The sequence below is a fragment of the Vicugna pacos genome, chromosome 18 (assembly GCF_048564905.1).
Source record: "Vicugna pacos chromosome 18, VicPac4, whole genome shotgun sequence".
NCBI lineage: Eukaryota > Metazoa > Chordata > Mammalia > Artiodactyla > Camelidae > Vicugna > Vicugna pacos.
Window position 1 is genome coordinate 20,791,079 of NC_133004.1, and position 26,720 is coordinate 20,817,798.

Consider the following 26,720-nt stretch of genomic DNA (forward strand, 5'->3'; position numbering starts at 1 on the left):
TTGGTCGTCTCTGATTTAAACACGAACAGGATCGTGTGTCTCCCCTGCTCAAAGCCTCTTCATCTTTTCAGACCTCATTTAGAGAGCACCCCCTGGGGGTTGTCTGAGCCTCCTGGGCCCTCCCTCCTTTGTGCCACCTCTGCTTGAAGTAACAGTGTTTCTGGTTTGGCATTGGGACATCATTGTCTGTGACTCCAGTCCCCCGGGGTAGGGTAGAAGCGCTTTTCCTCAATTTTGTCTCCCCAGAGCCTAGCTCAGTGCCTGCACATAGTAGCTGCTCAACAGGCATCAGAGTGGCTTAGGGCTGAAGGCTGACAGGGCCCAGGCGTTGTGAATTCTGACTGCTGGAGTCAAAGGAGGTTGCGCTGGCCTTCAGGATGCTGAGCCCAGAACGGGGCAGACGGTGCACCCAGGGATGAGGATTCACCCAGAGCCCTTTCTGAGAACCTGCTCCCTGTGCCAGGCCCAGTGCCAGGCCCTGGTTTACTGTAAATCAGCCGGATTCACCCTTCCTTCCTCTAAGCAGCCCAGGGAGAGAGCCCCACACTGCCCCCTGGTGGTCAGAGCCGGCCCCTGGGCTCCCTGCCTGCTGCTGCTGGTCCACCCGGAGCAAGGATCAATCAGGCCCTTTCACATCAGCCCTCAAAGGTTGGGGTCAGCGAGAAAGGGGTGCTGCTCGGTTTCTGGGATCACCCTAATCATCTGCCTCTGACCTCTTGCCTCTCCCGGGCCTGACATCCAGCTGGAGCCACTGGGCACTACTCAGGGTCCCCTGCAGGGCTGGTTGCCCCTAGCTGAGCTCCTGGAGCCTCCCTCTACCAGTGTCCTGCTTGTGTTTACCCAAAGGACACTTTTTATTTAAAAAATTTCTGTGTTATTTTATACGCTCTACTTATTTTAATTATACAAAAAAGTCACCTTTACACATATTCCCCCAACTCCTGCCCAAAGTGAAACTATATTTTGTTTGGTCTCCTCCCAGCCCTGCCTGGGCCACACATATCTCTTATCTAGCCTGGTCAGGAGAGCCAGTGCCCTGTCTCAGAGTCACACCCTCTGGTGTGTCCTCATGGCCACTCGGAAGAATGGGACCGTCCACTGGGACAAGGCTCCCTGCCTGGACACGTCATCTGCAGTTTCCTGATGTTCTTGATAAGGCTGCCGGGTCAGGCTGCAGGACTCTCTTCTTTCTTCTTTGAAGTGGCTTCCTCAGGATAAGCTCACTTCTCCAATCATTTGTAATTTTATTCCTGGCTTCTACCTCCCCAGCCATCCCCTCCCTTCCCAAGGTCTCTGTAAAGTACCATGGGATTTCCCTCTCCCACCATCTTTCAGTTCAGACAGTGGTGGGCCCTTCTGTCCCCATTAAAACCCTTGGGGAAGTCAGGACCCTACCCTGAATCCCTCTGTACCTCTCCCTATCAGGCTCTCTGGCTCGAGTTTCCCAAAGTCCCTCCTCCTTTATTCCTGGAACTCCCAACCTGCACAATGATAGGCCATGGGCTTGTGACACCGTGATTTCACGCCAGGGGGTACAGAGCTCTGAGGGAGAAGGTGGAGGTATATGCCCCTAGCCATTCTCTTCCACATCCCCTGGCCCATCTCATCCCAAGACCCTACTTAGTGCTGGGTGACCCAGAGGAAGATGACCTGGGTCTCTCCTGGCCCTGTCACTGGTCACCAGATGCTCCCTGAGCTCGTGTGAAGGAAGCAGGTGGTGTAATGAGCCGCACAGGCTGGGCTTAGCCTGTGGAGTTTGAGTTTCAATTTCACTACTTGTAAGCCAGCTGACCCCAGGCAAGGTATTTAACCTCCCTAGCCTGTTTCCTAGTCCACAAAATGAAGGTAATGGTATCCTTCCTCAAAGGATAATTGTGCAGATTAAAGCATACCCCAAAATGCTTAGCGGGGAGGGTTGAAGGACTCCAGGAGGAGAGTGGCTGGTCAGATGTATCAGTTAGGAAGATTGCGTGGCTGTAGCATAAAGAAGACTGGGCAGGCAGACCAGGTTCGAAGCTGTGAGAAGACCCAGGCCAGAAACGAAGGCCTGCCTGAGAGGCAGTGGCAGCAGTGGGGCAGGGGAAGAGCTGGGAAGCCACAGAATCTCGGGGCCTGATGAGTCATGAAGAGTGAGCCGTGACTCGAAGGCTGCTGGTGCTCGCAGCCAGCTGGGTGGTTGAGCCTCTTGCCTGAAATGGAAATAACTGAGTGGAAGCTGGTGGTGATGCAGGGGGGAGGTAAGCTCAGCTTGACACGATCTGGTTGGAGGTGCCAGCAGCCCCACCAGAGACCCACTGTGACCTCTCACACCAGAACTTGGGCAGAAAACCAGAGTACAGTGAGCAAAGCCGATCTGCTCTCTGAACCTGCAGAGGGAACTGTCTCCCTAAACCTCTGGTGTCGGGGCTGCTGGTTTCTGCCCGCCTTGCCGCCTGTCTTTGAGATGCCTTAAGAATGATGGTAAAAAAGTTCCCTACATTTGACTAAAAAGTATGATCCACCCTTACTGTATAAGCCCAGCAAGTAACCTAGTAAATTGGAGGTAAAAAATATTTGAATTCTAACAAACTTTTTATTCTTAATTGGGTTATATGCTTTTTAATGAAGTGCCTGATAACTCGCAAACATCTATGTGTATGTATGCATAAATACCATTGCAATGAGATGATCAAGTGGAAGCATTGTAGGGGCCAATTATGTTTAAGGATCAAGAGAATTTTTTTCAGTTAGCACATTCATCTAATTCTGAGCAGCAACATCACTTTTTCTACTTTGTTTTATGGGGAATTGAATGAAGTAGATTTTTTTCAAAGTTTCTTAAAATGTTGCTTTTGGCTATGCTGTTTCCTGAGGTGGAGTGTCCTACATCTCCTCTCCTTAGGCTGAAGTCTTACCCTGCTTGCAGCCTCCCCAGCTTCCTGACCAGTGCCAGTTTCCCAGTCTGGGCTCCCTTGGCCCTGGACCCTTAGTGCTTGGAGTTTGGGGGCCGGGCCTGGGGCAGGCATATAAGCATTCGCTTGCTCTGAGGGCTTCAGGTCTGTAAAAGTGCAGGTGATCGCCGAGGGTTAGGATGGGGCAGGGAGAATCCGGGGAACACCTGGGACCTGCATTGAAACTGAAGCTGCAGGGCCTGGGCCTGGGCCTGTCCCTCCTTGTGACTCCATGAAGGAATGAGGGCGTCCAGGCAGGTGGAGGTGAACTGGAGAGAGAGGAGGTGTGGAGAAGTGGGCAGCAGACTGTGGCAGCAGAGACGCCCATTCAGACAGCCTGACAAATGGCCCTCAGCTTAGAGAAATGGCGGTCACCAGCAACCTTGGCAAGGGCAAGGAGCTGGGGAGGAGGTGGAGACACTGAGTGAAGATTCCTCTTTCCAGAAGTCAGAGTCAGGGACAAGGAAGCCAGGGGCAGAGGGCAATGGGGAGGGCTCTAGTCGAATGGTGGCCCCCATCTCTTTTGAACCAGGACAGACATGGCACTCTGCGGGCTGCAAGTTCAGAGAGGGGCAGACCCAGCCTCACTGAGAAGAGGCTATGAGGGAGGTTCCTGTTGTGGAAAGTGGGTCTGAGTGTCCAGTGGGAGGGCCAGACCGGGGAGGCAACTCCCTCCCCACAGCCCATGTAAAGAGGTGGGTGACCGCTACTGGCCAGGCCCTCAGGGAGAGTGCTTGAACACGGGCACAAGGACTTGGGGCTCAAGGGAGACCCAGGACCAGCTGGCAGCCACCCAGGGTGCCTTAAATGGAGGGACAAAAGGGCAAAGGGAACCAGAGCTGATGGGTAGAGATAAGGCAGCTAGCTGGGGCGATGGGATGGCCAAGTGGGATCACCTGGGCAGTGCCAGTCCCAGGCCAGCGTGCCTCCTTGGCTTAGAGGGAACCACTTACTGCTGCTACAGAAATCAAGGCAGCCCTGAATTTGTGGGCTTTGTGTGGGGACAGGCAGGCTGGGGACGACAGATGTAGAAATCCGGGGAAGCCTTCACAGGTCTTAACACCGACAGGGCTTCAAACTTGTCATGCCCACATTCTGAGGGACAGAGAACCGCCTCAACTGTAGTCTGGGTCCCTGAGGCAAAGGAGGAAACAGATGCCGGGGAGGCGGCTCCTTTACTTTGGAAGCCAGGGGAGAAATCACCAATTGCTGGATCGGGTATGGTGGGTCTGAAGGAGACTGCGGACAGGGGGGCACAGGAGGGTTGCGGCCAGAGACCAGGACTTCACAGGGAAGTGGGGGCTTCCCTGGGGGTTGCAGCAGAACAGGCTGACGCCCAGGATGCAGGACTTCGGCTTCGCCTGCTAGGACCCTCAGATTGACCCAGGAGGTGTGAGGACGTCCTCGGGGGCTGGGCTGTGAGAACACCGAGGCTGGGCTCCACACCAAGAACGCAAAGAACAGCGACTCTCGGAACCGAACACCTGCTAACGCCACGCAGCCGCAGAGAAGGCGGGGCGCCTCGAGCCCCGCCCCGTATGCAAATATGGCGCGCCACCGCCCCGCCCCGACCCAGGGGCCGGACAGGCCCAACGCCGCGGGGTTTGAGAGGCCGGCGGCGCACTACAGCGCACCTGCGGAGGCCGCGGTGGGGCTGGCGCTAGGGTCCGGGAGGGCTGGGCGACAGTGCAGTGAGGGGGCGGTCCGCGAGGCGTCCGAGGGGCGCCCCCCACCGGCGCAAGGTGGTACAGCCCGCAGGGGCGGGTCCCGGGTCATGTGACGCGCCCGCGGCCGCCATTTTGTTCTGCGGTGCTGGTATTTAGAGCGCAGCGGCTGACGGGCGGGATCGCCTTCGCAGCCGCCTGACCGCTCGCTTCGCACAGCTCGCCGCCCGCTGCCCGGCCCGACCTCGTCCCCAGCTCAACCCGCTGAGCTCGCCTCCTCCCCACTCGCAGACATGTCCGAGGCCAAGCACGGCCCCGAGTACGCTTCTTTTTTCGCGGTCATGGGCGCTTCGTCCGCCATGATCTTCAGCGGTGAGCGCCGTGGCAGGAGGGACCCGGGAGGCGGGGGCCGAGTGGGGCTTGTGCCCACGGCTCGCCGGGGTTCGGCGTGTGACGTCACTGTGACGTAATTTCGAGCTGTTGGGGGTCCCAGTCCTCACGTGACTGCGGGCGGGGGAGGGGGCTGCGGGGGCTGTGGGGTGTCTGGAGCGCAGGGCCTGCGGGCTAGGCCCTGGTGTGGGTCTTAGAGTCTCCTGGGGGTCCCAGGACCGCAGCCCAGTCAGCTGGAGGTGTCAGTGCGGGGGTTGGGCGGCGGCGCCGCTGCCATCTTAGCCCCTGGAGAGTCCGGAGCGAGGCTGGGGTGGGGGCGCGCGGTCCTGCGCTTGCTCTGTACCCGCCCCCCAATCCTGCGGGCAGGTGTGACATCACACCTCTGAAAGCTCCCCAGACATGGGGCCGATCCTGTCCGTGGGCGGTAGGGGATCCGTCCCTGGAGCTCCCTGCAGAGGACCACAGCCCTCGCCCTCGTGGCGCCCTGCCCCCCCCACCCCGTGGGGGGGGTCAGGTGGGTCTGCACCTAGGCAGCTGCTTCCGGTTAGGGCTTGTCGGTGTTTCCCAATACCCTTGCTAGGCTTTGTGGGTTGGTTAGGAAAGCTGGGCTGAGCCTTTGGTCCTGAGAGCCGGCAGGAACCCAGAGATGGGAGTGGAATTGGTGGGTGGGGGACGGGCAGACAGGCTGAGGGCGCAGGATGGATGTCTGGGAGACGGGCCAGCCTTAGCACTGTGTGTGTGGACTCTTGTCTGGATGGGTGAAGTTGCTTGAAGCCTCAGTTTTGAGGGGTCTTTTTCCGTAGGAAGAAGTCTTCAGTTCAGGCCAGAATGAATGAATGACCTTCCTCCCCTTCCCTGAGGCCTGGAATTGGGAGGGGCTATCCTGGGAATGCAGAATGGGCCATCCAGGGTTCTTGATGGCAACCTGGTTTTGAAGTTGGGCCTTAACAATCTTGGGATGTCAAATTCAGTGAAAATGGCTTATCTGGGAGTAGGGTACTTGGGCCAGGTCAAGGAACTGTGGGACCCAGGGAGGTGAGTCCTGACACAGCTGCAGCACCCGTGGACTGGTCTGGCCTGGTCTGGGCCAGGGCTTTTCGAGTAGGTCTGGTTTTGGACTTTGATGACTCGCCCTGCCCCACCCTATCTGGTGGGTTGGGGAGGCTCCCCATACAGGTATGTGCAGGGATGGAACTCCAAACAATCTCTGCTGACTGTAAACACTAGTGGGTAGGGGCTTGGGGGCCTCCCTCTGTCTGGGCCTGCCTGCTGGTCACAAGCTGCTGAGTGAGCCCTGCCCTTCCCATCATGTGCGAGTAAGGGGTCATTTGTGGTGGGAGAAGTGGCCTGTACTTCCCCTTCCTTGCTATGCAACGCCTACTCTTTCCACATCTCCAGAAGCTGCCTACTCTCCCGCACCTCCCAGCAGGCTGCTGTGGCCCCCTTTCCCCCAGCCCCTTCTGCTCTTTGCCTCCAGAATGCCTCCAGGGAGTCTGCTTTGCCGGGCCACCTGTGGGTGTTGTCTGTCATTTAACATTCACATCTCGATTTGCGCTCCTACCGCACACCAGGCACTGGGGGGACATCAGTTAACAAAACAAGATCCCTGCCCACATGGAACCTGAATTCTGGCTCAGTTTACCCCGAAACCCTCCTTCTGGTCACCAGGTGCCTCTCTTTTTAGAACTTGGTACTTTTGAACAGAGCCTGACCAGCGGGTCTTCGGAACTTACTGATAACAGGGTATCACTGGTCCAGGGCTTTTTTGCTTTCCCCAGGCTCCTGGGAATTGGGACCACCTGCTCCTGTATCTTGTAAGCAGCGCCACTCCTCCCTTCCTGACATGGGGCTTAACATGGCCCTACGGTAGCCAACTTCTTAGTTGGCCAATTGGGTCAGCCTCTAACTTCATTCCTTTCTCTAAAGCCTTTCTCCAAGGCTTCTCTTCTACCTCCCTGTGCCTTTCTGAACAGTTTTCAGGCTCAGGTGTCACTGTCAGGGTGACAGCAAGCCCTGTCCGCTGCTCCTGGCCCACGTAGCACTTAGCTGATTTGTCTTCTTACAACAGAATGAGGCCCCCCTCTGTCTCAGGCCTCCCAGTCTCCATCGCATGCTAGCTTCCCCTTCCTTCCTTTCTTTTTTTCTTTCTTTGTAAAGTTAAATTTATTTAGAGAAATGCATAGAGTGCAGGCTGTTTCAGAAGGCAAGAGAAAGGCCATGAGGTGTTGGGGGGGGTGGGTGCTCAGGTTAAAGTAAAAGTAGACACACAGTCCGTAGAGTACAGACCATCTCCAAAGATGAGGGAGCAAGAGAAGTGGCCTCTTTTTTTTTTTTTAATTCTTACTACCTTTTTTCTTAACTTATGACCCAAGTCCTGTAGATTTCTTTCTTCATCATGTGTTCCTCGAAGCTGTCACTTGCTCCTTTTCTGTATTGTCTGTGACTTCCTCCGTCCCAGTGGGCCTCCTGTGTTTGGTGCAATGTACCTGGAACTGCCTCCTGATTCCTCTGTTTCTGTCCTCTGTTCCACCTGAAGCCCCTTCAGGCCTGGCCTTTGAAGCTCACATCCCGGGCCTTCCCGGACACCTGCTGCTGCCCCGGGGAGGCTGCTTTTCCCTCCTAGCGGTCCTTCTTGTTTCTTCCCTTTGTTCCTCTTGTCTCTTCCCCACCCCCAGCCACATGACCTCTCTCCGCCCTCTGTAGAGAAACTTACTTCCCGGCACTAGCCTGTCCAGCCTTGCCGGACCTGCTGGCTGGGATGCTGACTTCCCTGTAATGGGTTCCCACCTAGTGCCACGTGTCAGCCCGTGCCTTTCCCCTTGAGTAATGAGCCCTGGCATTGGCCTGATATTCTGGGTCCGCAGTAGGAGGCCAGAAAAATGCAAGAAAGGCTTCATGAAGACGGGCTCTGTGTCCCAGCACCTGAAGGCTGGTTGTCTAGATGTGGTAGCGTCTGGGCACCCCCTGGATGCTGTGTGGAAGAGTCAGTGCAGGTCCTTCTTCCCCAGCCCCTGCCTCCTTCCTCCCTCTAGTTGCTCCTTGTCTTGCGCCATCTTAGTTGGTGTCTCTGCTTCTGTGGTCTGTAATCCTCTTCCTCTTGTCCTGTCTTTCTGTGACCACCTCATTGTCACTCCTCCACTCAGTTATCACCTCCCTTAGGAAGCCCTTCCCCAGACCTCCCCACTCTCCTGGAATGCGTTGCTGTGATTGGAGGGACTGTGTCTCTTCATGGGGTTTAGAGTCCCTCTGACCTCACCCCTGCTCTGTGGTGAGGACAGAGTAGTCATCTTTTGTGGCCCAAAGAGGTGAGTAAAAGATGCAGGGGCATGTCTGGGATTGTCCTGGCCCCTTCCACCTCAGACCCATGTCAGCATCTGCACACCAGTGCATTGGGACTCTGAGGGCAGGCGACAGGAGTCAGAAGAGCTGCCTGAGCCCCCTGTGGCTCTCTGTTGTCTTTGCAAACCTTCTAGACTTGGAAGATAGGCCAGGAGAAGGGAGCCTTTCAGGAAGGCAGCCCACCCTGGGAAGAGAAAGGAGGGACAGTGGCAGAGGAAACCAGTGTCATCAAATGCCTTGAATCCTATCCTCCCCATGCCCTCCTGCCCCATTACTGGAGGCCTCCAGCAGATGCTGAGCTCAGAGGTCTGCTGAAGCTTTGTGCTTGGCCTCAGTGATGACTTCACAGCCCCATCGTCTTCCCTGTACCCTGCCCTCTCTGGCTTGTCCTTTTTCTGGTTATTTAGAGAGGATTCTCTCCAAACTCAAGGGTCCTGACCTGGCTGAGGGTGCTGGGAGCTGCCTTTTTGTGGCAGAGCACTCAGCCTGCTGACACACACGCCAGCCCTTGGAGCAGCCTTTTCCCAGGGCCAGGAGTTGACCGCAGTTCAAGGGGTGAGGTGGGGGGCTGGTGAAGCTCTGGTCTGAGAGAACAAGAATTGCCAGACCAGCTTCCCCCATCCTCTGGCGGTAGATCTTCTGAGGGGTGTCGTCTCCAGATGTAGCCCCAGGGCTGACCCTGGCCAGACATCTGGGCTGCTGCTAGTCAGCTCATGCTTTTTCCAGCCCTTCCTGACCTGGGAAAGTGCCTGGGAGTCCAGGTGGGATAGAATGGGCCCAGAATCTCCAGCAAGGCTCCTGGGGCCCAGCTGCCTATTTCCCCATGTGATGGTGCTGCTCCTGCCATCACAGCTCCACCTTTTAGGTTGAGGGCAGCTGTGCTGAGGTCCCTGGGAACATGGGATCTGTGTAGAAGGCTTGGGGAGAACTACTGAGCACAGGTTGGGGTTTTACAGCAGAGTAGGAGCCCAGATGGGCAGCCGTGAGGGCCTCTGGTGGAGGAAGAAAAGAAATGGGTACCGAGTTTCTTGAGTGTCTGGCTATGGCTGTTCCCCTGCGGGCCACCTCAAGCTCCTGGCTGGGTGAGTGCTGCTCTCAGGTTCCCCCTTGCAGGTGATATCTTGCATGGCCCTCCCGTATGCTAAAAGCTACTCCCAGGGTCCTGGCCCCAGATGCTCTGGGCTCACCTCACCTTCTCCCCATCAGCTCTGGGTGCTGCCTATGGTACAGCCAAGAGTGGCACCGGCATTGCGGCCATGTCTGTCATGCGGCCAGAGCTGATCATGAAGTCCATCATCCCAGTGGTCATGGCTGGCATCATCGCCATCTACGGCCTGGTGGTGGCAGTCCTCATTGCCAACTCCCTGAATGACGGCATCAGTCTCTACAGGTGAGTGCTGGGTTGTTCTCCCCACACCCCTGTACAGGCGGGGAGGGGACCTTGGGTGGGTGGCTGGTGACCTGTACCTGCAGCCCTCCCCTCCTGTGGGCTGACATCCGTCCCTGTACTCTATCCTCCAGGAGTTTCCTTCAGCTGGGCGCCGGCCTGAGCGTGGGCCTGAGCGGGCTGGCAGCTGGCTTTGCCATCGGTATCGTGGGGGACGCCGGCGTGCGGGGCACTGCCCAGCAGCCCCGGCTATTCGTGGGCATGATCCTGATCCTCATCTTCGCTGAGGTGCTGGGCCTCTACGGGCTCATCGTTGCCCTCATCCTCTCCACAAAGTAGCCCCTCCGGGCCTACCAGCCACAGAATATGATGTAAAGACCACCCCCTCCTCATTCCAAAACGAACAGCCTGACACACATGCACGGGGCAGCTGCCCCCCAATAGTTGGTCTTGTAAATGCGCAGTGTCCTAGTGCCCATCGTCTGTTGCCCCAGCCTTGCCCCTGCCCGCCCCGTGCCATGGACATCTGGGCCCACCATTCACCCATCCAGGCCCCTGACCAGTGAGGATGCAGGCCTTTGGCCGCCCCCACCCACCTGCCCTAGAGTGCTTTGTGTATAAGGATGAATTAGAGTCGTCATTTTCTCTTCACTGGATGTTTATTTATAAAGATCTGATCTGTTCATACGTCTGTGGAGCAGCCCTCCGTCTCCCAACTATATAGTAATCTTAGGTATACTGTTGAGTTGTGAGGTTACCGTTTGCCCTGAGACTTGTTGGATGGAACCACCCTCCTGCAGCCCTGGCCGCCCAGGGCCGCGGGGCAGTGTACTGGGCCCACCAGGCCTGGCGTCGAACCGTGTCCAATAAAGTTCTTGGATGTGACTGGACGCTTGTGTGTGGATCGCTTTTTTGGGCCCGGGGGTGGGCGGGGTGGGCCGGGAGGGAGGGGCCGAGGGCCAGACCACTAGGGAGGCGGCCGTCGCCGCGTCACTGCGGACCGCGCCGGTCACGTGGGCGCCGGGATCACGTGGGCGCGCCTCAGTCAGCTGAGGGTCACGTGGGCCGGGCCGCGCTCTAGGCCGGGACTCGGCGCGGGATCCGGCGCCTCCAGCTCGGGCTCACGATGCGCGGCGGGCAGGGCGCGGCGCGGGCCCTGGTGCTCCAGTTCACCAACTGCCGCATCCTGCGAGGCGGGGCGCTGCTCAGGTGGGCGCGGGGCGCGGACCAGGCCGGGGGGCGCGGGGCCCGGAGCTGCCAGGAATGCTTTGGGGCGGCGATCCTAGCCCCTGCCCTGCTCTGTGCGCAGGGAGGATCTGTGGGTGCGCGGGGGCCGCATTCTGGACCCGGAGAAGCTGTTCTTTGAGGAGCGGCGCGTGGCTGACGAGCAGCGGGACTGCGGGGGCTGCATCCTGGCGCCCGGCTTCATAGACGTGCAGATCAACGGTGCGGTCCGGGGCCCTCGGGCTGAGGAACTCAGAGGAGGAGCTCTGAGCTCCGGGCGACCGCCTCTTTTCTGTGGCCTCAGGTGGCTTTGGCGTTGACTTCTCTCAGGCCACGGAGGACGTGGGTTCAGGAGTCGCCCTGGTGGCCCGGAGAATCCTGTCTCACGGAGTCACCTCCTTCTGTCCCACTTTGGTCACTTCGCCACCGGAGGTTTATCACAAGGTGAGGTCAGGCTCCCGGCCTGAAGTGAAGGAGGTTCCAGAAACACCCAGCTTGTTAATTTTGGAATCTCATCTTTTCCCCTCCCAACATCCCTTGGCGCTTGAGTGGGCTCACCTGCTGGTCTCCAACCACCTGGGCCTGGGGGTCCCCTGCCCTGCCCCGGGCATTCTCATTCCGGTGTCCCTCTGGCTGGTCTGCCGTTGCGGGTCTGGCTACCTCTGCAGCTGTCCCCACAGCTTCGAACTTGCTGCCTCAGCACCTTCACCAGCCACACACCCTCCCCTCCCTGTGCTCTGGCCACCTCCAGGCACCAGAAACCGCCTCCTTGCCTGAGGCTGCTGGGGACTTTGTGATTGCCCCATCTTTAGACGTTCATCCTTCCAACTGGTTTGTGGTATGTGACTCCAGTGAACACACTTTTCAGAAGGAAGCTCTGTGGTCTACCCCAAGCCTTCCTCTAATCTGGCCTCCACCCCATTCTCTTCTACTTCTTTCTTACCTGCGAGGCTTGGGATTCAGTTATCCCTTGTCTGTTTTTCCTTTAAAATGTTTTACTCTACGAAGATTCTCCAGTTTTAGTCTTTGCCCCGTCTTATTATTCGACCTTGTTTTCTCTGTATGTAGGTTCTCTATTTCTGAACTATTTGAGAGTTGGTGACACGCTTCGTGCCTCTATACTCCTTATCACTGAATCTCTTCTTAAACACACAGGCATTCCTTCATGCAAGTACAGGTATAGAGTTACTGAGTTTGCAAAATTAACACTGTTATTTTCCAGTCGACCATTTATGTTCCGGTTTTGTAGTTTTTCTCCAACTCGGGATTCTTTCTGGGATCACGGATTGCATTGGCTGCTGTGGAGTTCCCTCCCTGGGGGTGTGGACAGAGACTCAGAGCTGGGAGCTGGGGGAGGTGGGCTGTGGGCTCAGGGTTTGGCTCCGGCCTCCTGACTTCATCTATCAGCTGGGAGACTCAAGACAGTCATTACTTACTGGTTTCTGAACATTGGTTTCTTCAAACCTTAAGTACGAATAAACAGAGTCCATCTCTCTGGGTTGGGTGCTCAGCACTTTGCTTGGTTCACTTTGAGCACCTGGTAAATGCCAGCTAAGGACATCTTTCTGGAAATTTCCCCCATCACAGAGTCAGATGTCAAAAACCAAGCTTATCTCCCTGCTGCAGACTGGCACCTGGTTCTGTGTTTTCTGTCTTGGCATCAGTCTGTGACTTCCCTGCCCAGGATCTGGAAACAAGCCCTCCCTCTTTGCCCCTCTGATCCCCACCAGTGACTTAGTGGCTTAGTGACTGTTACCCAGTCTTGCGACTGCTGTCCCAGCTCCGAGTCCCGCCTGGGTGGCCTTCCCCAGGTGTGGAGCTCAGCATGGCCCTCCCACCTCCCCAACTCATCTTCAGGCTGGACTTACCCTCCTGAGCATTCCTGCGCAGCTGCATTTCAGCCATTCCAGGCAGCTCCCTCTTCTGCCCTCAAGCTCTCTGCCCGGGAGGCCTTTGCTTAGCTTTGTCCACCACACCAGCTGGCCCATGTGCGGTGTCTGCAGACGCGCCACCCCTGGCCATCGTGAGACAAACTATGGGGCTTCTTCCTCAGGAGAAGGGGTTTCTGATCAGCAAGACTTCCATCTTCTCTTCTCTTCTCTTCCCAGCACCCGTCACCCTTCTTAAATGCATACAGTGTGCAGGCCTTCGGAGGCAGAGTAAACTGATTTATGGTGCAACTTGTGGAGGGCTTTGAATTTGAAAACTTTAATACTAGTGTCATCTTAGAAACTACAGGACTGTACCCTGGGTTCTCCCCACACACACTGCTCCCCTAATTCTGCCCAGCCTTCCTCCGGGGCCCAGATTGCTACTTTATCAGAAGTTACTCAGGTTCATGGAGACCACCTGCCCTTTTTCTGGGGTCTCTGCCTTGTTCTTTGCTACCCTTCCAGGAGGGAGATGTGATTGCCTTGTTCTCTGCTCCAGGTCCATTGTCTGCTGAGCCAACATCAGGCACATCCTCAGGATGGCAGCCAGGCTCTTGCCTCTGGCCTGACATGCCCTTTACACTTGGACCTTTTTCTGATGCTCTCCTGCCTTGAACGTACCTCGTTCCCTTCACTTCCAAACTGTCTGTTTTGTTTATTTAGTGCTTTCTAGCTTTCCCTTTTATAACTCTATTTTGGGAAAACAGCCATTATTTCTTTCTTTCTTTCTTTCTTTCCTTTCTTTCCTTTCTTTCCTTTCTTTCCTCTTTCTTTTAACTCTTTAGTGAACGTATGTACATCACATGGCTTGTTAGAAAAAAAACAGTAGTCCTCTGCTCCCACCAGTCCCCACCTAGAGAGAATTACTTTCAACCCAGTTGACGCTTGGAATTTGCCCCCATGGCGCTAAAGAATATACTGGCATTCCTGCTCACCTTTTTGGTTTCGCGCAGCATAAATGTGCTTTCCACCCAGAAGGACAAGGATTAGCTTTCTGTAGTGCCCTTTTGTGCCCTGCTGCCCCCACCCCCCTCCTCCCCAGAGAGTTTCCTATAATTTCATTTAGATTAGTTATCAGGACTGGGGACTCAGCTCAATTACATTCTCTTACTTGTCAACTCTGTTTTGCTTGGAGTTAATAGTCTTCGTTTGCTTAGTTTTAAAATTTACTGGCTCAACTCCAGGATTTCAGCCAGTCATCTCCCTCTCTGTTCAGGATTTGGAGGCTTCTGCAGAGGTGCCATCCATTTCACCTTCCTTTGGGAGCCTTGGGGACCTGCTATCCCAGGGCTGGCTGCTGGCCTCACTGGGGCCGAGCTCTCTGGGAGCTCCCTTCCCCTCAGCTGCGGGCCCCCAGGCCTCTTTCTGCTGTGTCTCTCTGTCCAGTATCCCGGGCCTTCCTCTTTGTGGATTTACACCTTCATTTTGGTGGAGCCCATCCTCCAGCAATTCCCAGAGAAAGGAGTCACAGGGGGTAACACTTTTAAAATGTTGGAGGTGTGAGATAACTTGACTCTCTTAATCGATGTCTTGTCTGGGTTAGCACTGTGGATTAGAAGTCACTGCTCTCTAGAATTTTGATGGCATTTGCGTATTGTCTTTTAACTTCCAGGGTTGCTGATGAGAAATCAGAAGCCATCTGACTCCTGATCCTTTGTGCATGACCTGTTTTTTCCATCTGGAAGCCTTTGGGGTCTTCCCTCTGTCCCTAGAAGAGGGACGTGTGGGGACTGGTGGGAGTTCATCTGCTGTGCTGGGGAGGGTAAAGCTTAGCGGTAGAGCCCGTGCTTAGCATGCACAAGGTCCTGGGTTCACTTCCCAGTGCCTCCATCGAAAGAAAGAAAATGAAATGCACACTCGTGAGTCCCTGCACCCACAGATCCTCCATCAGCGGGTCTGGGATGGGGCTCGGTAATCTACATGTAAAACAAAAGTAGAAATTGCCCTCACCTGGAGACCCTCTGCTTTAGCCCTCTAGGTGCATGGCGGGACAGAACTGGGGACCAATCTGCTTTTTTTTTGAAGATTATTTTTATTTACTTATTTTTAATGTTATCTTTTACACACACACACACACACAAACACACACACACACAAATAAACACTGCTGTATCTTAAGTTATCTCTTTTTTTTTTTCGATGGAGGTACTGGGGATTGAACCCAGGACTTTATGTATGCTGAGTCCGTGCTCTGCCACTGAACTGTGCCACCCTGGGACCTGGCTGCTCTTTAGTGAGGCTCCTCTTGTCAATTCGCCTGCTTCTTGAGGCGCCAGGCACTGCCAAAGCCTAAGCCAGTTGGGATGTGGTGCGGTGCCTGCTTCCTTGCTGTTTCCCCGGTGTGTCTTTGTCCAGCAGCTGCTTTTTGGGCTCCTGAGTCAGCCTGCCCTTGTCCTGTCTTCACGCTGAGTTTAAGCCTCTGAAAAATCCCCATTCTTCTCTTTGGGGCAGAGGGTACACCAGTCCACCAGGCTCTCCCCGGAGACTCTGCAGGGAGCATCCTGTAGGGCTCACCATCCCACATCCTTCCCCACGTTGAAGGAGAGGGCTTTGGGCTGGGATACCTGCTTGCCTGTCCTCTGATATATGTGATGTGAGCACCTGTCATGCACAAGTGACGTTCCCCACTGTGTCCAGATTCGGGCTCAGAATGGCCACGCCGTCTGTGCCTGAGCTCCCCAGCCACCAAGCCCGTGCCTCTGCCCTTTGCTCTGCCTGGAATGCATGTCCTCCTCCCACCTCAGCCCTGCTTCCCAGGCCTGTAGCTCAGGAAGGCCTGGCCTGTCACCCTGTCAGGCCCAATGCTTCCTGGCCCCACTGTGTCCTAACTGCTGTCTGATGGGGCCACCTTGAGGGCCTTGGTGCCCGATGCCTGCCCATAGCCTGGGAGCTATTGCCTTGTCTCAGGGTCCTCTTCAGCAGACCAGTCTTGCATCCTTGGGGGCCTGTTATTTCTTGATGCTCCTGTGACCCTGTGTCCCGCTGCTTCTGAATGCTGTGCTTTCCCTGACCATGGTTGAGGGCCTTCGACCTTTCTAACACCTGAGGGAAGGCCAGCGGGGACTGGGCTGGGCTCTGACATCTGGGTGCTGGGCCGCGGGGGGCAGGGCTTTAACAGCTGGTTCCCCCCAGGTCCTTCCTCAGATCCCCGTGAAGAGTGGTGGTCCCCATGGGGCAGGGGTCCTCGGTGAGTGGCTGACCCCTCTCCCCGCCCCTATCCTGGGAGGCTCCTTGGGGACCTATTGGCAGCCCCTCTCCTTCCAGATGCCCAACTGTGGGGGGAGGACGGGCAGGCAAGAGCATCAGGGTGGGGGCAGCAGGGCGGCTGGGGGCCTGCTGGAAACCTCCCCTCCCCTCCCCCCAGGGGTTCACCTGGAGGGCCCATTCATCAGCCGGGAAAAGCGAGGCGCACACCCTGAGGCCCACCTGCGCTCCTTTGAGGCCAGCGCTTTCCAAGACTTGCTGGCCACCTATGGGTCGCTTGACAACGTCCGCATTGTGACGCTGGCCCCCGAACTGGACCGCAGTCACGAGGTGATCCAGGCGCTGACAGCCCTTGGAATATGCGTGTCCCTCGGTGAGGAGTGTGTCCTGACCTCTGTCCCGGGGCTCCAGGCTGGGTGCTGAGTCTGAGCCTGGGTCCCCACACAGGACACTCAGTGGCTGACCTGGGGGCTGCAGAGGAAGCCGTGCGGAGTGGGGCCACCTTCATCACCCATCTCTTCAACGCCATGCTGCCCGTGAGTGGCGCCCCAGCTCTGGGCGGGAGGGTGTGGCAGTCCTGCTGTGGCTCAGTGCCCCCCTCCTGCCCCTGCCCAGTTCCACCACCGTGACCCTGGCATCGTGGGGCTCCTAACCAGTGACCAGCTGCCCCCGGGCCGCCACATCTTTTATGGGATGATTGCCGACGGCATGCACACCAACCCCGCCGCCCTGCGCATCGCCTACCGGGCCCATCCCCAGGGTGAGCAGCTGGCTGGGGCGGGAGCAGGTAGGAAGACCAGCCCAGCTGGGTCCTGAGCTCCCTTCCCCCTATAGGGCTGGTGCTGGTCACTGACGCCGTCCCTGCTCTGGGCTTGGGCAATGGCCGACACACACTGGGGCAGCAGGAGGTGGAGGTGGATGGGCTGACAGCCTATGTGGCAGGTGAGTATCCCCAGTCTCCAAGACTGCCCGAGTGAGAATAGCCCCTCGGCCCCTCTGGTGGGGTGTAAGAACCCACCCCTGGCCCTCAAAACCTACCCTCTCTGTTCTCAAGGCACTAAGACACTAAGCGGCAGCATCGCCCCGATGGACGTGTGCGTGCGACATTTCCTACAGGCCACAGGTCAGTGCGGCCAGGCTGTGCGTGCCGTGTGAGCGCGTGTGTGTGTGTGTGTGTGTGTGTGTGTGTGTTGGGGCAGAGACTTCATCTGGGAGAGGCTGGAGGGAAGAGGGGACCACCAGGGTCCTGCACCCACATCCCTCATCTGTCTGTGTCTGGTGGAGTTCCCAGGGGATGGGCACTAGGAATGTGGCCAAGGCCCTGCCTGCAGGTGCTCATGGCAGAGGGAGAGGCGGTGAGCCAGCAGATGACTGGAACTTGAGGGCAGGGCCTTGGCGTGGGGCCTGTGGGATTGCAGGACTTCGCGGGTGCAGAGCTGCAGGGAGGCAAGGTCTGGGGAGGAGGGCTGGAGCAGCACTCCAGGGTCAGGCTGTGTGGGGGGCCTCTGAGTGTGGGTTGGCATGTTCTAGGGGAGGTTGGCCAGGCCTTGTGGGGCTCTGGGCAGCACCCTGCTGCTGGGGTGTCATGTGGGAGGTTGGGGAGCACTACGGTCCAAGGTGCTGTTTGGAGCAGCAGGAGACGGGGTGGGAGGCAGAAGAGAGCTGTGGCCTGGCTTGGCAGGGGTGAAGCAGAGGATGGAGAGAACTGGGGTACCCAGTAGTATCCTCAGGTCAGGGAGAGAGTGGGGTCTTGTCAACCTGCTGCAGAGTCCTGGGATGCGTCTATAGGACTTGGAACTCTGGGGCTGGGGGGAACCCTGTTGGGCCTCTCATCTACCCCAGCCCTGCCAGGAACCTCACTGACCAAACACTCTAAACCCAAATGCCCATGAGCTCCTCCTCCTCCTGGCTTCCCAGAGAGCACCCCACAGGAGAGCAGGACCCTCGGCATCTGTGAAGCCACCCAGGACTCGGGGTCTTTCCCTTCCTCGCTCCAGAAGTCAGATGGCCAAGCCAGCTAGGGGTTGAGGATGGTCACCTGTCTATGTCCCCTGAGCAGGCTGCAGCGTGGAGGCTGCCCTGGAGGCGGCGTCCTTGCACCCCGCACAACTGCTGGGGCTGGAGAAGCATAAGGGGACCCTGGACTTCGGGGCCGATGCAGGTCAGGGCCCAGTGTGGGCGGCGTGGTTGGCCCGGGCAGCCTTGAGGACTCGGGAGTTCTTGGGAGGCCTGGGACGGGACCAGCGTGGGCAGGTGGGATCTTCCCTACACCCAGGTGGCTCTGCCTGGCTCCCCCCTTTTCCCTCAGAACAGGCAAGGGGCTGCTGAGAGCTCTGTGTGCGGTCCTCTACCGCCAGGAGTCTTAGCTCCAGGGGCTCCGTCAGTCTGTGATAGGCTGAGGTGTCCTGCACCAGTCGTATCCTGGGCCTTGGTTTCCCCACCAGCCTCAGGGTGGGGGTGGCGGTGGCCCTGCCCCTGCCTCCTCCTCACCGCCCACCTCTGACTCAGACTTCGTGGTGCTCGATGACTCTCTCCACGTCCTGGCCACCTACATCTCCGGCGAGTTGGTATGGCAGGCAGAGGAGACCCGGCAGTGACCGAGGACCACGGCTGGAGAGGATGCCCAGCCCCAGCTGGACACTGTCAGGCTGGGCCGTCGAGGAGCTGGTCTCAAGAAAGTGAGGGGGGCCCTGCCCCAGGTGGAGGCCTTAGCCCCTTGGATAAAGGTGTGCTTTGCCGGGACTTGCCTGGTCTCTGAGTTTTGCTTCAAAGCGGGACTTTTGCTGGTTCTGCCCTCACCCTGGTGGCCCTCCTGGAGGAGTACCTGTGGCTTGGGGTTTGGAGTGGCTGGATTCCAGCTCAGCCCTGTGTGGGGGGGCTTCTGGGGATCCATGGAGACAACAGGTCCCCTCTCTGTTAGACAGATGTCCCTGAGCCCTGCAGACCCATGGGCAGACATAAATGGAGCAGGGAGCCACAGGCTGCAGGGTGGAAAGCCAGCGGGAAGGGGCTTGGGGAGTGAGGGTGGATGACTTCAGAAGTTTGCCTGTGGGGCTGAGGGAAAGGGTCTATCTTGGAATTTTAAACAGGAAAGAACTGATCAGTTTTTCATGGAGAAGAATTCAGGAGTGGGCGGGGAAGAGCTGGAGATGGGAGGGAGCCTCAGGTGGGCACCATGGGGTTTGAGGGGCTGGGTATGTGTGGACGTTCTGTGGGCTCGTCCTCTGCACTCCTGAATTTTGTGGGCAGAGGAGGGGCCTAAGACCATGGCACTGGACCTGGGCACAGCACTGGCTGCTCCTCCCCAACCTTCAAGAGGAATCTGCACAGGTCACGGGGCCCCAGGTCACTGGGCTTTGAGTGCAGGAAGCAGTGGCCAGAGGGCCCTGAGCTGACCCCGCTCAACCTGCCCAGCCAGAGGTCCCACCTCCTGGAGCCCTCAGGATAACTGAGGCCCTGTGGCTTTTGGTGTCTTTTCTGAACAACTCCTCCACCTGATCCAAATCCTGAGTAGGAGAGATGAGCCCGCCTGCACCTTGGTGTTTACACAGCTGTGGGTGACCCTGCCTGGGACTGGTGGGCAGCTCAGGGAACCCCGGTGTCCTGCACCCTGCCACTGTTTGCCCATTAGTGTCTCCCTGCAGCCTTTGGTATTCTCTCAACCCTAGCACCAATCCCCCCACATTGGGAGCACAGGCTGTTGGGCTCCCCAGTAGGACACCTTGGAGGCAAATGGGCTTTGGGGGGCCCTGCTGGCTCTGAGACAGCCATGACATGGGTTGGTGCAGCCCCAGCTCTGGGGTTGTCATGACTCCCTTCAGCCTACATTCGGGCCCCAGGGTGGGCCTCCCCTTCCTCCTTTCACCTGTGTGCAGGGGGTCACAGGGCATCACCATCCGTGGCCTGGCCCCTGTCTCTCCTGCCTCTGCCTCAGAGCCCGCTAAAGGAAGTGTCTCTAGGCCCAAAGGGACAAAAATGGTCGCAGGTCTCTGCTATGTGGAATGACAACGTGAGGCAGGGCTGAGGGAAGGCCTGGGGTAGGGGCCCCCTGTAGAGGGAGGCAGGTCCCTACCTCACCCAATGGGGAGGAGCCAGATGAGCTTCTTAGCAGCTGGGCTCGTGTAGTGCCCACCTGTGCCCGGCTGTGTTCTAGTAGCTATGCAGTGTTAGCTCATTCTGTTCTCCCCAGAAATCCACTGGGGGAGCTCCCTGTTTGTCATCCTTATTTCTCAGCTACCATGCTGCCTCTCTTAGGGGAGAATTATAGAAGGGGTCATGGAGATGGGGCCAGAAGGGTGACCCTGAGGAAGATGGGAGCCAGTACTGCGCTGGAGCAAGGTGAACTGACCCAAAGAGGCCCAGAGGCCGTAGACTTAGTGTGTGGGTGGAATGAAGGTAGCCACGGAGGCTTGGGGGGGAGCTGGGAGTTTGGATTTTGAGGTGTCGGGGGGCAGCCGCTGCAGGGCGGCTGGTTTGGTCTTGAAAATTGTGAAATATACATAACATCCGCCATTTTAACCGTTTTAAAATGCACAGTTCAGGGGCATTAAGCACATTCACCCTGTTGTGCAACCATAACCACCACCATCTCCAGAACTTTACGTCACCCCAGAGGGAAGCTGCACCGAGGACGCCCTCACTCCCATCTCCCTTCCCCAGCCCTGGCTTCCACCGCTGGCTTTGTTTCTGAATTTGAGGCTGCTGGGTTTTACACAGAAGAATGCGCTGCTATTTTAAGTGATCTTTCCGGTTGCTGGGGGTGGAAAGGTGGCAAGGAGACCCTGAGGGGCTGGCTGCGGGGCCAGAGACAAGCGACGTTGGGGGGACAGGCTTGCCCCCGCGTGGGTGTGGACTGCGGGGGCGGGGAGGTGACGCTGGGTGTGTGCCTGAGTCACTGGTGGGTGCGGACTGCTTTTACTAGATGAAGAAGCTGGAGTGGGATCCCTGGGTGACCTGGCGTGCTCCCAGACTCTTCGTGGCGCGTCTGTCTGTCTGTGGACTCCAGGGTCCAGCGTTGATAAGAGGCCTTGCAGGGACGTCCGTGGCCAAGCCGTCGCCGCAGCTCGACTCCCCCAGGTGGGGGCGAGAGCCACCTGGCGGCCGGACCTGGGCGCTGCGAGGTTTCCCCTGGACGCTTCTGGACTGCGTCGGGAGCGCGCGGTTCGAGTCCCGGCGCTGAGGGGTCCCTTCCGAAGCCTCTGGCTCCTCATCGGGATGTCGGGCCTCTTAGGTCCCAAGCGCACGGGGCACACGGTGGCGGGCCCTTAATGCGCTAGGGCCGGGCGCCGACTCGTGCAGAGGTTCCGGGTGGTCCTGGCCGGGGTAGCTGCCTCGGGGGTTGGGGACAGACTTACCAACCACGCCTGAACCGGGCGGTTCCCGAGAGGCGGGGCCTTCACTGCGAATCTGGTCCAACCGCCCGCCGCGCCCGCAGCCCCGCGGGCCCGGGGAGGGGCTCGGCGCCCGCCGACTTGTCTTCCTTGGGAGGGGCTCCTTCCCGGTTGCGGGCTTCTTGCTCCGACCAATCAGGATTGCCACGCGGAGGGATGCCCCCGGCCAAGCACTTAGGATGTGCACAGCTCTGTGATCCAGTTAAAGGGCAGGCCCGGAGCCCCTCACGCGCCCTGCGGCCCTAGCTGCGTCCGGACCTGCCGGGCCTCATCTCTCTGCCCCTCTTCCGTGTCCGTCCCCTCGCGCTCCTATGGACCCCTCTCTGCACGCCAACCCTCTTCTCCACGCCCGTCTGCACCCCACTCCCCTACCGTTAGCATCTTGGTGTGGTTCTTTGCAATGTGATCCTGGACCTGTTTCCACATTTAGGTCTTAGTTTGTTTTACAAACTGGATTGCACATTTGATATTGCTCTAGTATTTCACTATTTTTTTTTAAATTGAACAACACGAAGTGGAGAGCTTCCCTGGTGGGGTTATGTGACTCTGTCTCACTATTTTAACAAGGTACCCAGTGTACTCTAAGATGGATGTTCCTTAACTTCATAATCAGATCCCTCCATGCACCAATGGGGTTCCTCCCCACCCCACCCAGCTGCCCTGGGGAGGATGGACCCTATGGTGATAGACAGGGGATGCTATGGATGCGAATGCTCAAGTGTATCTAGAATTTTGAAGGAGGCCCTACTTGGGCACTCTTTTTTGCCCTGTGGGTTCCTCCACCACCCTGTGGCCACAGGAGGGCCAGAGAAGGGCCTTCTGTTAGTGCTGCTGGAACAAATTATCACAAGTTCAGTTGTTTAAAAAAAGCAATTCTGGAGGTCAGAGTCAAAAATAGGTCTCAGTGGGCTAAAATCAAGGTGGCAGAGCTTTGTTTCTTCCTAGAGACTCTAGGGGAGGATCTTTTGGGGTTTTTGTTGTTGTTGTTGTTTGTTTGTTTTGTTTTGTTTTTTAACCTTTTCTAGCTCCTAGGTGCAGCTCATGACCCTGTCATTGGCAAAGCCAGCGGATGACCATTGAGTCTCTCACATTACATCACTCTGACCTGAACTCTTTCTGCCCTTCCATCTTTTAAGGACCCTTGTGGTTAATGGGACGAACCTGGATGATCCTGGGTGATCTCCTGATTTTAAGGTCAGCTCACTAGCAACCTTAATTCCCCTTCCAATGTGAGAACCATACCTTCTAGGAAAATGGCCTTGGTCAGGGCTCCCCATGCACGGGTCTAAAGGGGAAACTACATTCCTAGTCTCAGTGTATGACAGTGCTGATTTCCCTACCTGCTTACCAACTATGAATGTTTTTGGGCTTTGCAATTTTGACCCATGTGGGAAGTCGGCCCATTTTAAAGCTGGGGAAGCCAAGAGGATAGGTATAGCTCAGTGACAGAATACATGCTTAGCATGCATGAGCTCCTGGGTTCAGTTCCCAGTACTTCCATTAAAAATAAATAAATTAACCTAATTGCCTCTCCCCCTCCCCAAAAAAAAGAAAAGAAAAAATTTTTAAATAATAAAAAATATAGACAGGGAAGCTTACTTGCTTGAGACCCCATGCAGTTTCCTTTTCCAGACTTTTAGTCTGGTTATTTTTTTCTCAGATAGCGTGGTTCATATAGGATGACATTTTCCCAGATGGCTTTGGAATCACTGGCTTACTTTGACGTCTTTCATCCATCCACTGGCAGCCATGAGCAAACAAACGCACCATGGCACCCTCAGGTGTGGTGATCAGAGACTTAGCTGGCAGAAGCAGAAGACCAAGCCATTATCTTTTGGTGGGGGTAATTAGATTATTTATTTATTCTTTTAGTAAATGTATTGGGGATTGAACCCAGGACCTTGTGCATGCTAAGCACGTGCTTTACCACTGAACTATACCCACCCCGCCATCGCCAACGCTATTATCTTTTGAGAGTCCCCTTGTCTCTCCCTAACTGGATGCATCCTGACTGGTGTCCCTGCCTCCCCTTTTCCCAGTGCAGCTCTTTCTTCCCTGGCTTGCAAAACGTCCCAGGGTGCTGGCCTGGCCTGCCTCTCTTATCTTGTCTGTTCCTGCATCCCAGCAGGACTGAAATCCTGGCTCTGTTCTTGAATGGCTGTGGAGGCCAGCCTTGAACATGGCCCCCATGATCCCAGCTCCTGAAATTTATGCCCTCCCACAATCCCACCCACATGGTACCAGGTTGTTCTGTGTGACCCATGGAATGTGGCAGAAGAGATGCTGTATCACTTCTGAGATTAGGTTATAAAAGTCGCTGTGGCTTCCACCTTGGGTATAATTGGTCTTGAATCATTCTCTCTAGAGAAAGCCAGCTGCCATGGCATGAAGACACTTAGACAGCCCTGTGGAGGGGCCCCCATAGGCCATCATGGAACTGGATTCTCCAGCCTTTGTCAAGCTTTTTGATGACTCAGCCCCAGCTGACATCTTGACCACAACCTCATGAGAGACCCTCAGCCAGAACCACCCAGCCAAGCTGCTCCCATCTTCCTGACCCGCAAGAACCAAATCACCTGTGTGTGTTGTTTTATGGCTCTAAGTTTGGGGATGATTTGTTATATGGGGCTAGAAAACTAACAGGCTGGCTGTAGATGTTCAGCATGTTCTGTAGCCTCTGAACCCCAACTTCCTCCTTTGTGCCGTGAGGATCATAGAAATGAATAAAATATAGGAAATAACAAAGGCCAAGTGCAAGCCCAGGGCCTGATTTGCAACGAGGGCTACACACACATGGGCCGTGTGCTGAAGGCAGCCTTCTTGCCCCCTCCCAGGATGGTTACTGTCATCCTCCTGGCCCTTCCTGGGCGGAACATGACCTCACAATGTCAGGCTGAGCCATTGCACTACTCTTGGCCTGAGGTCACTCTTAAGCCAGTCAGGGACAGAGGCTCTGGGCAGGGAAAGGATGGATAAGAGCCGGGGGCCACCCCTCTCCTTCCACCAGCTGGGGTGCCAATGAACTGTGCTAGGCCCAGTGAGTCCATCTCCCTTCCAGCCCACTGTCCTTGGATGGGCAGCCGGACCCAACCCATGGTGGGGGAGCCCTGCCTCTCCCCATGTGAGAGGAGTGGCTCAGCCTAGGCCTTGTACACTGGCTGCCTTTGGGCCCCATGAAGACTGAGAATTGTTCTTCTTCCTCCTTTTAGCTCCCCCTTCATGCCCTGCCCCTGCTGCCTGCTCACTGCCTTCATCCGGGCCACAGCCTCCCCTTTTCCTCTCATCTCTTCCCCTATGGCTGGCTGGGTGCTGTTTGCTCCCCCTACTGCTCAGCGTTCACCATGTACCTTTTCCTCAAGTTTTGTTCTCATCCTTGTTTCTCTTTGGATAACTCAAGATTGCCATGGCCATGCTTTGTTGTCGTAGACTCTAATAAAAAAAATATTGGGGGGAGGAGGGGATAGCTCATTGGTAGAGCACATGTTTAACATGCATGAGGTCCTGGGTTCAATCCCCAGCACGTCTATTAAAAATATAAGAAATAAAAACCTTTAAAAATATGTTAAAATATTAAAGACTTCAGGTCATATTATGTAAGTTGCTTCTTGTGCTTTTCAGTAGCTGCAGAGAATTCAAGATGAATGTACCATCATTTATTTTAACACTCTCTTGTTGACAGATAGTTTGGGGTTTTGTTTGTTTGTTTTGCTTTTTTGCTTTTTGCTTGTATTAAAGCTGTGGGGTCACAGACATCCTCACACAGCTTTACATTCATGGGTGAGAGCTTCTTAGAAATTTCCAGGAAGAAGATATACCATTTTATTAATCTTTATTTGCACCAATGTTGAAGAGGCCAAATAGTCCTAAAGAGGTTTGTAATGAACTGAAATCCCTGCCCGCACCACATCTCTCCCTACTCACATCCCACTTACTGCTGGTTTAAATGTTCTTCCTGTTATATAAATAACATCTTTCTTTTTTTTAAAATCCCGCCCATTTTTTTTAAGTGTAGCCAATTTAGAATGTCAGTTTCAGGTGTACAGCAAAGTGATTCAGTTATACATATACATACATATATATATTTTCAGATTCTTTTCCATTACAGCTCATTATAAGAAATTGATTTTAGTTCCCTGTGCTATACAGTAGGTCCCTATTGCTTATTTTATATATAGTGGTGTGTATCTGACCAAGTCCATATTTCTAAATAATATCATTGTACTTTAAGTCTTGATTTATCACTTGGAGTCATTATCTACTGCCTTTCTGTTAAAAGAGGTAAGGATTCAACTCTCTCATACCCCCTTTCCTCTCTGGGTCCTGCCAAGGTGGAGTATGATAACAACCGGTTAAAACAGTGCATCTATATTATGGCTGTAACTTTTACTCACGGCTGAGATGAGTGAGATGCCTGGAGAACTGTGATTGTGCTTCCTTTCTGGTCTGGCTGTTTATTTTGAAGTTTTCCTCATCTCTGTCTGCTTCTTAATTCATTTAAAAAAATTTTAATGGAGGCACTGGGGAGTGAACGCAGTACCTTGTGCATGTGAAGCATGCACTTTACCACTGAGCTATTAATTATCCCCCCACTCACTTTTATATGTGGTGAAATCTATCAGAATATCTATCATTTTGAGTATTCTGGGGGCACCCTCTGAAGCCTGCTCCCCTTAGGTCTGAGGAATCTTGGGATTTCTCCTCGTTATCCGTTTAAAATTGCACCATCTCCCTGGGCACTCCTGGAACCACACTTACCTGACTTTCTTTCTCCCCCACAACACTTATTACCTTCTAGCATACCATAAGACTTGCTTATTTATTAACTTGCTGCCCACCCTTCCTCCGCTGGTGGTATCAGAGTACCATGAGGGCAGAGATTTTTGTGTTTTGCTCGCCAATGAATTGCCAATGTCTAGCAGAGTGCTTGGCATGGAGGGGAGGCTTAATACAAATTTGTTAAATGTATAAATCCTGGGACTTCCCTTCATCATTCTGCTGTGTGCTTACTCCCTCATTTGATGGAGCTTATCCCTCAGTAACTTCCTCAGAAAGGGTGCTTGTGAAATAGATATTTTTAGACTCTATAGCTATGTATATATTTACACTCACGTTTCGTGTATAGTTTGGCAAATTCTTCACTTGTAAGATGGTAGTAGATATTGAGTATCTCCAGGTTGTGGTGAGAAGTAAGAGAAATCATATAAAGTGGTTAGCGTTCTTTGAGGAGAAGTTATTCTTACTTTGCAAGGATTGAAAAATAT

At 55.4% G+C, this 26,720-nt stretch overlaps 3 protein-coding genes across 4 annotated transcripts in view; all 3 read left to right on the forward strand.

Annotated features, from left to right (window-relative positions):
* The first annotated feature begins 4,723 nt into the window (after positions 1 to 4,723).
* Positions 4,724 to 10,600, forward strand: ATP6V0C (ATPase H+ transporting V0 subunit c). The gene is made up of 3 exons (XM_006204288.3): positions 4,724 to 4,966; positions 9,530 to 9,713; positions 9,845 to 10,600. Exons 1-3 carry the CDS (start codon positions 4,888 to 4,890, stop codon positions 10,047 to 10,049), a joined length of 468 nt encoding a protein of 155 aa, XP_006204350.1. The 5' UTR covers positions 4,724 to 4,887; the 3' UTR covers positions 10,050 to 10,600.
* A 165-nt stretch (positions 10,601 to 10,765) lies between these two features.
* On the forward strand, positions 10,766 to 25,034 carry AMDHD2 (amidohydrolase domain containing 2). 2 transcript variants are annotated; one of them, XM_072942486.1, is made up of 13 exons: positions 10,766 to 10,919; positions 11,020 to 11,156; positions 11,239 to 11,378; positions 15,998 to 16,052; positions 16,230 to 16,442; positions 16,517 to 16,605; positions 16,685 to 16,829; positions 16,904 to 17,011; positions 17,124 to 17,192; positions 18,129 to 18,230; positions 18,578 to 18,795; positions 22,596 to 22,653; positions 23,825 to 25,034. In XM_072942486.1, the coding sequence occupies exons 1-11, from the start codon at positions 10,837 to 10,839 to the stop codon at positions 18,664 to 18,666; spliced, it is 1,230 nt and encodes a 409-aa protein (XP_072798587.1). In that variant the 5' UTR covers positions 10,766 to 10,836; the 3' UTR covers positions 18,667 to 18,795; positions 22,596 to 22,653; positions 23,825 to 25,034. The 2 variants fall into 2 exon arrangements, with proteins under 2 accessions (XP_072798587.1, XP_072798588.1); XM_072942487.1 differs by lacking the exons at positions 18,129 to 18,230; positions 18,578 to 18,795; positions 22,596 to 22,653; positions 23,825 to 25,034 and adding an exon at positions 17,987 to 18,123.
* Positions 24,463 to 26,720, forward strand: part of PDPK1 (3-phosphoinositide dependent protein kinase 1) — a 68,620-nt gene continuing 66,362 nt past the window's right edge. The window contains exon 1 of the mRNA XM_072942482.1: positions 24,463 to 24,496. Coding sequence (XP_072798583.1) covers positions 24,478 to 24,496 — 19 coding nt within the window. The 5' untranslated portion in view covers positions 24,463 to 24,477. The remainder of the gene's footprint in view (positions 24,497 to 26,720) is intronic.

Excerpts from the sequence above, each read along its gene's own strand:
- ATP6V0C (XM_006204288.3), top strand. The coding sequence starts at position 4,888 with ATGTCCGAGGCCAAGCACGGCCCCGAGTACGCTTCTTTTTTCGCGGTC. Across the intron at positions 4,967-9,529 it reads GTCCGCCATGATCTTCAGCG|CTCTGGGTGCTGCCTATGGT; the intron begins GTGAGCGCCGTG and ends TCTCCCCATCAG. Across the intron at positions 9,714-9,844 it reads GACGGCATCAGTCTCTACAG|GAGTTTCCTTCAGCTGGGCG; the intron begins GTGAGTGCTGGG and ends TCTATCCTCCAG.
- AMDHD2 (XM_072942486.1), top strand. The coding sequence starts at position 10,837 with ATGCGCGGCGGGCAGGGCGCGGCGCGGGCCCTGGTGCTCCAGTTCACC. Across the intron at positions 16,053-16,229 it reads CCATGGGGCAGGGGTCCTCG|GGGTTCACCTGGAGGGCCCA; the intron begins GTGAGTGGCTGA and ends CCCTCCCCCCAG. Across the intron at positions 17,012-17,123 it reads GCTGACAGCCTATGTGGCAG|GCACTAAGACACTAAGCGGC; the intron begins GTGAGTATCCCC and ends TCTGTTCTCAAG.